Consider the following 9,303-nt stretch of genomic DNA (forward strand, 5'->3'; position numbering starts at 1 on the left):
CATGGCAAACACCCTGCAGCAAAGTAAGCTGCTGCCTTAAGCCTTAGCCTTTTGTGTCCAGACTCCCAGTCATCCCAGAAGAGCAGCCCGCCACTTCACCCGTACCCTAGTCAGGGCCACTCCTTCCTGGAGTTCCATACCCCGCCCCCCAGCCCTACGGGCCCAGGATGCCTCAGGCCCGGGGCCCCTGGACAGAACAGAACGCAAATGTGGTCATAGAGCAGAGAACAAAGGTTTAAAGGTTTGCATGTTTATTTAGTTACATTTACTTCTCCCCAACAGAGCAGTGCCAATGCTGCCTTCTAATTCTCAGCCATGAAATCCTACAAAAATAAACCCAAGCTTTTACAGTAACTTAATCAATACAGAACTAAAATAGCTACTTAAAGGGCTTTAGTTACCAAGGTGCTTATTCTCAACGAAATGCCCTGTCAATCCGAAGGACGCATGCTATACTGGGGCCTGACCCATTTGACTCATGCAACAAATTTATATTCCCTACCCTCCCTCTTCCCACCTTTAAAACAAAAATGCACAAGAACTATTTACAATCAGAGGAAAAAGGTCAAATGACCTTGCAAAAAAAGACTGGCTCATTTCCAAGTGGACGAGAACACTAAAGTGTCCGGCCAGAGTCCGACACTGACTGACCCGCCCAGGTCAGAGCTGGTGAGGACAGGACAGGAGGGCCGGGGGCGGCCAGGGAGCATGCCCAGGCCTCTGCCCTGCCTCTGTGCCTGAGTGGCGATCGGGGCCCTTCCCACCACTCTGTCTAGCCGCCCTCGCCAGCCCCCAACTGGCAACATCACTGGTTCCTTACACAACATGATCCATGGGACACCCCCTTTCCCTGCCCTTGGCCCACCCGCCCTGCATGCCCGCCCGCCCTGTGCTGGCCCTGCCCAGCTCCCGAGACCCCATCCTGGGCCATGGGGTGCCAGGCAGCAGCACCTGGGCACATGGGTTAGAGACGCACTTGGCCGCACTGTGCCAAATGAGATTTGGTTCCACTTAAAAGTCAAAGCTGTCATAAAAAGAAACCGTCACAAAGTGAGAATCAAGCCTTTGCCTTAGAAACCTTCTTGCAAAATACCAAAACATTAGAATGAGGCTGTGCACAACCAAAAAGGAAAAGATCAAGATACCTCAAAGAGGTTACCCAGGAATACTTCCAAAACACACGTGGTTCTAACTCAGACCACGTCCAAGTCCAGGTAAGTCCAAAACATAAGTACAGTAAACAACAGGACCTGCTTCTCCCTAGTAGGCACAGCGTCTCCCGTGTCCGTGTGCAGAGCGCCACTAATGTGCCTCAGTGGCAGGAGCCTGCAAGAGAGAGCGGGAGGTGAGCACACCCCGCTGCTTGGACCGGCCAGAGCCCTTCCCCCACTGGCGGGGGGGGAGGGGGCTGGCAGGAGGTCCCACACCAGCAGGTGCACAGCCCACGTGGAACCCACTCAGCTGAGGCAGGGGCCTGGGTCCCACTGAGGCCCAGGTTCCCGGCTCCCAGGAGAAACCTGGGTTCATTGCGGACACCTCAGGTCAATGGGGAATTCAGCCAACCTGCCCTCGCCCCCCATGGCCTTTCTGCACCTGTCCCGACACCTCCCATTGGAGCACCCAGAAGGTCCACTCACTCGGGCTGCACCTCACACCCTGCCAGTCCCAGCTCTGTGCGAGGTCGGGTTGCGTCGGGCTGCCCCGTTGCCCCTGCCTCCTCGGAATCCACCGCGGGAACTGCGGCCTCGCAGGAACCTCCCCGACACCCCGAAGGTCTCCGTGTTGAGCTTCCTCTCCTCGGCCCATGTGGTCCGCCTGGAACTAAAGCCCATGCTGCAGTCAGGACACCAGCTGGGCCAGTGGGACCCGCAGGCAGGCAGGCTTCCTACACCCCTACACTGCAGCGTAAGCTCCCGAGGCGCAGGCCTGAGCCTGAGGGTCCGCGTCAGGGCTTCAGGCCAAGGAGGCGCAGAACCAGCCTTCCTGCCAAGCGCGAGGCCTCACCTGGTCTTGAGCTCAGAAGAGATGTTGTCGAAGAACGACTTGGACTTATCGTAGTAGCAGTTGGGCCCCAGGAGGTCTTCCTCCGCCGGAGCTTCGTCACTCTGGCTCACCACGGCTGGGTCCTTCTCCTCCCCCTTCTCAACTCTGTCCTCTGCAAAGAAAAGCAGAACACAGGAGGTGCAGAAGCAAACACTCCCAGGAGGCCCTCAGCAGCCACCCGGCTCCAGGCCTCCTGTCACTGCCGCTGCGGGGCAGGACGCTCCACACGTGCACCCTTCGCTCCGCGGCTCACTGGCTCCTCATCTGAGTCCAGTCTCCAGACCACACCACCCGTCATCTTTGCTTAGCACTCTAAGGACAGCCCAGAGATGGCAACTTTCATACACGTCAGACCTTTAAAATTCAGTTTCTTCTTGAATTCTTTGTCCAACTCCTCCCGGTTGAACTGGGCATTTGCACTCTCAAAATCAAAGTCGCCTTCAAATTTGATGGTGTTTTCCTTGACGGTGGCTGGGCGGCTCTGCCCTCTGGAGCGATTCCTCGTTCGCCGGTTACCTGTGAGGACAAAGGACAGCGACGGCTGACCTTCCAGTGGGGCTTGGGAAGCACAAGCAGGCACACGGCAGTGAGAGCGAGAGAGCGAGTGAGCGGGCCAGCGCAGCCTCGGCCCCACAGGCAGATACGGAGCGGGGCAGCAGCGCGGCAGGGTCACCTCGGCGCGGCAGGATTACCTGGCCGCCGCCTCTGAGGCCTTCGGTTCTCATCGTTCACCTGGCCCGGGGTGTGCACCGCTGCCGGCTGGACCACATCTAAGGTGCAAAGGGAAGGGTGAGGCGAAGCTCCGCAGAAGCAGAACCCGACACCGAAGCGGGCACCGTCACTGCCTGGGGCCCGCGGAAGAGGCGGCTGCATGGGCCATCCAAAGGCTGGTGGCGCTTAGGACAGGAGTGCTTCTGACTGTTTTTAAGAAACAACCCAGTCAGTAGGAGCCACTTTCAGGATATGGAGCACACCACGGGAGGAGTGGTCAAGTACCGCTGCCAGTCTTGCTGCTTGGCTGGGCCTGACGACCGCTGAGCTGCGTCCCGGACGCACCCTTGCTGACCAACAGCTTCTTGGCATTCAGGTTATCAACAGAACCCGTCTGCACCGCCTGCTCCACCATGGGGCTCTTGCCGACCGGGGCAGATGGAAAGCCCGTGCCTGAGTGGAGAAGGAAAGCAGGTTAGAAGCAACACAGGTGTGTGCCTCTGGCCGGCGGGTCTGCCCAGAAAGGGCCTAACCCGGCCACACTCCCCCAGAGGCTGGCCCAGCAGCAAAAGAAGGCCAAGGCCAGCCAGCACCAAGGCCAGCTCCTCTCTGGGCTCCGGGAAACTCGCGAGGGAGAAAGCGCCATGCCTGCACACAGGCGTCCCCCAGGGTGAGGAACCACACAAGCTCTCACTCCTCAAGGGCTCCGCAGCCTCGACGTGCTGCTGGACACGGGTCCAGGAGTCCATCCCACTCTAGCCTGCACTGACTAGAAACGGCCTGGGACCCACTGGACTTCAAAGCTCAGTCTACAACACTGCCGCTTTTGCTCACACCATGCCAAGCCAACAGTATGAAGGAGACACTGGTTGAGGGGACAGCCTGCAGCCCCTGAAGATCACATGCACCTCTCCGTGAGGAAGGGCTCCGGGAGGCCTTACTAAGGGGCTACCGCTGTGCGAGGCACGACCCTGAAGTCCAGCTGGGCGGCCATCCCAGCACAGGGCGTGGTCAGCTGAGCCTGCTGAGCACAGAGGCCTCGCGCACCCACTGCCCCGATCCATGGTGACTGTTAAAAGGCACTTGGGACCTGGGCGGAGATGAAGGAGAGGAGACAGAACAGAGACCTGATCGTAGGGTGACTACTGTCAGAGGCAGCCACACAGATGAGGAGCGGGATCGCCTGGCTCTGCACCCAAGGGCAAGGAGAGGAACTGCTGGGCAACTCCCTGAGCGGATCAAGCAGCACACGCTGGGCAAACACCCAGAGGCCGCTCTGACGGGAACCAAGGAACCTCCTGCTCTGGCCTGTCAGCTCAGTGGGCACGGCCACCAGAGGTGTGAAGCCGCTCTGCCCTGCAATCACAGCGATGGAGGCAGTACCCGCTGTGTCTGTTTCTCACAGAACCAAACCAGCTATGACAACCTTGCCCTGGGGACACCGAGGTCAATGGTCCTAAGGACAATCAGAGTATCAGTGTGGCTAAGCGGGAAAACTGTCATGAAGGCTCTAGCTCACTCACGGCCACGCAGGCCTGGGAAGGCAGCCTCAAAGGCTGACAGTCCTCACGGGGCAACGGGAGCCCAGGCGGCCTCCCATCTGAGCTGGCACTGGGAAGGCGAGGGCCACAGCTGTGGCGAAAAGCACAGCGCCGTGTGCCAAACTGACGTGCGGGACAATCGTCAGCCCAAGGAGCCAGAAACCCCACAGGTGCGCTGTCTCAGCACACAGGTGGGCACCAGCAGGAGGCGCTCACTCAGGCTCCTGCCTGGTACTGAAGGCTCTGCACAAGGACCTGAGCAGCCCAAGGAACAGGGTTAGGGCCCAGGAACCCCAGAAACAGCTGCGTCCAAAGCCAGGTTTCCCGTGTGGTCAGGGACAGGTCAAAACAGACCCTTGACCCAGCAAGCAAACAAAACGCTCTACTGACTCTTTAAAACCACAGCAGTGAGCTAAGCTTGGTGGCACACACCTGTAATCCCAGTACTTGGGAAGCTGAGATGGAGGACCACAGGGCTCAAGAACCTAGCGAAACTACTTCAAAAATCAAATAATACAAAGGCCCGGGGGGGGGGGGGCAGGGCGGAGGCAGAATGTCACTGGGTTCAATCCCCAGAACCAACAAAACAGTAGATGACCATGGGCTCTGTGCGGAACCAGAAGCGGTGTCCCTGACCCCGGGCCTGGACAACGAACGGCCCATGCTCCGGGCATCCTGGGCCTCATTGACCCCGCCCCTCAGAGCAGTCTGCAACACAGCATGCAGGTAGTTCTCCAAACTGCTGTTACCCTTGGGAGTGAGCTGAGCTGGCTCTGAGGACAGGTCAAGGTCTGAGACGGGCTGTGGAGATGGAGAAGAGCTAGGGCTGGAAGCAGCGGCTGAGGCTGGAGGGCTTACCAACTTCTCTAAAGGACGAGGAGAGAAGAGCAGAGAGAGCACACGAGTCAGTCAGGACTTCCTTGTCTTGGGTCAGCAAGCCTGGAAAGAGCCCACACCTCTCGTCGGACACTAGCGACACGAACGCTTTCTACAATGGCGTGGTGAAAAGGCCGCCCGTCGCTCTAGGACAGCGACCAAGGCAAAAGGCGACGCAGACCTGGTGTGGGCTCAGGGCGGAGCGGTGGAGGGCCGCACGCCACCTCGCGCCCGAGCGCAGCTGAGGAGCTGAGGCCTGAAGCCAGGCTCACCGCACAGACAACATGCTCTGGTTCTGGGCCTCCATCCCCCTTGGCTGAACCGCTTCTGAGCAAGGCAGTTGAGAGTAGAATAAAAACAGTACATGAAAGGACAACGGGGACCTCATTCAGAGCTCTAAGTGCGCACAGCCAGGACCCTTCCAGAAGCCAAGACCACCATTCCTCTTCCAGGCAGGTGTGCCAGGCTTCCCCCAGACCCAGGCTGGCACTTTGAGGTTCACCTAGTCCAAAACTCAGCTGACGGCGACTGGGCACAAGTGAGCCGGCGCTGCTCCGGGGCACTTACCGAGCACACCTGTGGTCCGCGGTCTCGGGCGGTGGGCGGGAGCGGGATCGAGCAGCACGAGTTACTCACCGAGACCCAGGGAAGCAGCATACTGCTGGCTGAGCAGGGAGCCGGCTGCCAGCGGGCCGTAGGGCGGCATCCCTCTGAAGGGGCTGTAAGGCACGTGCGGCTGGAAGGGCGAGGCGGAGGCGGAGCCCAGGGAAGACTGGACAGCGAGACACGAGGGTGAGTGGTGCAGGCCACCCAGCCACCTCCACTGCCCACACAACGCACGGGCGGTCCCAGGACGGCCACAGCTGCCTCCCCGGCACTGCGTGCCCAAACGCCCTGTCCAGGTAATCCCGGCACCAATTCCTCCCGATCTAGTCAAGATCCTCCAGTAGCTCCTCCTCCTGCCAGACGCACCCCCTTCAGAGGCGCAGCCAAGGAACTAAATCCACTCCTCAACATCCGCCTGTCTCCTCTCCAGTCCCCAAACCTCTGGGAGGACGGCTCCTCCTGTGAGGACCACCTCCTCCAGCTGGCTACTCTGCACGGTCCCTCAAGCCGGCTCACTTGAGGAGCCTCCCTCCAAGCTGTCTGAAGTCAGCCTCGGCCCGCGTGCTCCCAAAGCCCCGCCTGCTCCCACTTTCCAGGTGCCCCCCGCAGAACCTGCCATAGTCTGAACCCCAGATATATATTTACAGGGGGACAAAATCTTAGTTTGGGCCCCTGGTAATCCTGGGCTGTATTCCTAGCAGGCAGGCACATGGCTTTTGACTCAACGGAGTGTACCCTGCATTGGAATGTAGCAGCAGCAGCTGGACGCTATGGCTGGTGGTCCCTAAAGCATCTCATGTTGCTCACACCACACCACTCAGGACTCTGCTTCTCCACACTCTACGCCCAAGCAGCCAGGCAAGGTCTCAGGAGCCACGCCCCTTCACACCACTCTCAGAGCTGCAGTCCTTGCCCAGGGCCTGCCATACAGACACAGAACACACTGCCTTCCTTATGTGCTGCACTTACTCTTCCGTACCACACCAGCCTAGACACAAACAGGCCACTTCTTGTTAGAAAGTCATTCCTCAAGTTGAGCATCTGGCCAAACGGAGGACAGCAGGGTCCACATGGACGCCAGCTCTCAGAAACAGCGCCACACTTACCTGGACAATGGCAGGATCCTGAGGGAGCGTGTGCTGAGCTTTCGGTGGTTCACACACAGTGATGTCCTTGATGTCACTTCCCCGGAAAATGATGTACTCATAGATCTCCTCTCTTGGGGGAGCAGGCCTATCTGTGGGACGGTCTTCAGTACCAAAGGACCTCACTTGAGTCGAAAAAAGAAGAATTAAGTCATCGCCCTTTGCCAAGTTCATCCCATCGATCCTCTTGATCCCCCCACTCTACAGTTCCCAAGTCTTCCAGAAGGCCAGGCCCTGCCCTAAGCACGGTGGCCAGCAAAGCACCCAAGCTTACAACTCAACTCCCTGGTCTTCAGCGGACGGCACCCACAAGGCACCAGTGGATGAAGCTCCGAGACTGTAGGTCACGAAAATGACCAGGAACGCTCCATGGCCATGAAGGTCCACGTTCTCCAGGGTGAACACAGCAAGAGTGCGTACACCCCAGCCTCGCCCAGCTGTACATATGAAACCGAGAGCCTCACCCCCTCCTCAGCGAGGGAAGCCGTTTTCTCACGTGAAAACCCAGCAAGTTGAGAGTTACCTTTGCTCTTCTACACACAACTAACCTTGATAAATGTCACAGAAATAGCAAAGGAGAGTGAGGTCCCAAGACTTTTTTTCTACAAGGGGGTTGAACCCAGGGCATTCTATTTGAGTTACAGCCCCAGCCCTATTTTATTTTTGTTTCTGCAATGGGGTCTTGCTAGTTGATGAGTCTCAGTACTTGCTGAGACTGTCCTCGAACCTGCAATCCTCCTGTCTCAGCCTCCCAAGTACTGCTATCATAGATGTGCGCCATCACTCCCGACTTGGGTCCCAAAATTTGAACCTCTGACACTTCTTTGTCTAGACGGAAATCCTGAGCCTCAGGGACCTCCTTGGGCTATAAATCCCCAACAGGCAAGGGGTCCAGGAGCCCTACACCTCTCCTCAGTCTGGCTGCAGGGTCAGGCTGGGCCTGACAGCAGGCTCCATCTATTAAGGGCACAGACCCTACGGAGGACTGTTTCAACTAGAGTCAAGGAAAGCTCAGTACCAAGAGTTGAACACAGAGCCTTGGAGTAGTGAGCCTCCTCCCGCATCACTACAGCCTGCCTGCGTGAGCATCGAGAACTCATTGTCCCAGGGTTTGGACAACTGCAGCCCGGGACTCCCTCGACTAGGCGAGGTTCGGCCCTGCCTCCGCACCTGCCCAGTGCCAGGCCCGGCACGCGCCCAGGCTGCTGCAGAGCGGGCCGCACTGCGCTTCCCTCTGGGCGGCTGGGGAATCCACTCCCCATCTTCCCTGGCGGGCGAAGACAAAGAGGGTCTGGCTCGCGCTGCCTGCGCTGCTCACCGATTCCGGACTGCTCTAGCCACAAACAAGCCCCTTGAAACCAGCCAGCCCTCTGAGGCTCTGTCGTTAAAAGGCATCCCCGCCCCGAATAGGTGTCGCGGCGAAGCAGCTCAGCCCGGGCACCCACGACGCCAACCGACGCTCTGCCGGGGCGGGAGGCTCCCCGGCCGCCCGGACCGCGGCGAGCTAACGAGCTCCAGGAGGGCGCGGGGCGAGCGCTCCTCGCCTCCGCCGCAGCCGGCCTTCCCGGAGCCCGGGGCGCGGGGTTTCGGCGCCGCCCCAGCACCTGCGGAGGGGCAGCCCGGCGGAGGGGCGGCGCCGCGCGGGGAGCGGGAGGCCATTGTGCGGCGGCGCCGGCGAGCCCCGGCGTCCCGGCGGGTGGGGCGTGCGGGGCGGCGGGCCGGCCGGGCTGTTGGCGGCGGTTGGGCGCGCGGCGCGGGCCGCTACCTTTGGCGAGCGCCACGGTGGAGTTGTCGGTGTCGATGGTGTAGAGGATGCCCTCGTAGCGGATCTGCGCCTTGGAGATGAGGCTGATCTTGCTGCCCAGATACGGGGTGCCCGAGGAGCCGCTCATGGCGGCGGCCGGGGCGCGCCGGGCGCGGGGGACGAGCGCCGGGCCCGCCCGCTCCGCCGCCGCGCGGTCGCCGGGCCGCCCGCTCCTGCCGCTCCGGGCCGCCGGGCGCCGTCCGCTGCGCCGAGGGGCTGGCGGGCCGCGAGCGAGGGAGCGAGCGGAGCGCGGCGCGCGGACGCCGGCAGGGGAGCGGGGGAGGAGCGGCGCCGCAGCCACATCCGGGGCCCCGCGCCGCCCCCGCACGCTCGCCGCTCATTGGCTCGCCGCGCCCGCCGCCCTTTAAATATGGCCGCGCCGCCCGCGGGCGGAGGGGGCGGGCTCGCGTGCTGCGCCTGCGCGGTAGGGCGCAGCCGGCTGGGGGCGGGCCTCGCTGGCGCCCCGCCCCTCCGCCGGCTCCCGTCGAGCCCCGGGCGCGCCTGGACGCCGCTGCGCGGGCGGGGCGGGCCGGGCGGAGCGCGTGTGCGCGGGAGGGCGGGCGGCTGCTGTGGGCAA

General features: G+C 61.0%; 1 protein-coding gene across 9 annotated transcripts; it reads right to left on the reverse strand.

Moving 5' to 3' along the window:
- Positions 1–1,649: 1,649 nt before the first annotated feature.
- Positions 1,650–8,814, reverse strand: LSM14B (LSM family member 14B; the record flags this gene model as incomplete). 9 transcript variants are annotated; one of them, XM_080716851.1, is made up of 9 exons in its annotated part: positions 1,650–1,821; positions 2,005–2,155; positions 2,482–2,559; positions 2,736–2,813; positions 3,040–3,207; positions 5,045–5,161; positions 5,808–5,943; positions 6,884–7,047; positions 8,688–8,814. In XM_080716851.1, 9 exons carry the CDS (start codon positions 8,812–8,814, stop codon positions 1,650–1,652), a joined length of 1,191 nt encoding a protein of 396 aa, XP_080572977.1. The 9 variants fall into 9 exon arrangements, with proteins under 9 accessions (XP_080572977.1, XP_080572975.1, XP_080572980.1 ...); XM_080716849.1 differs by having other exon boundaries at positions 2,398–2,559; XM_080716854.1 differs by lacking the exon at positions 5,045–5,161.
- Positions 8,815–9,303: the final 489 nt, after the last annotated feature.

Source organism: Muscardinus avellanarius, assembly GCF_963383645.1.
Source record: "Muscardinus avellanarius genome assembly, chromosome: 19".
Classification (NCBI taxonomy): domain Eukaryota; kingdom Metazoa; phylum Chordata; class Mammalia; order Rodentia; family Gliridae; genus Muscardinus; species Muscardinus avellanarius.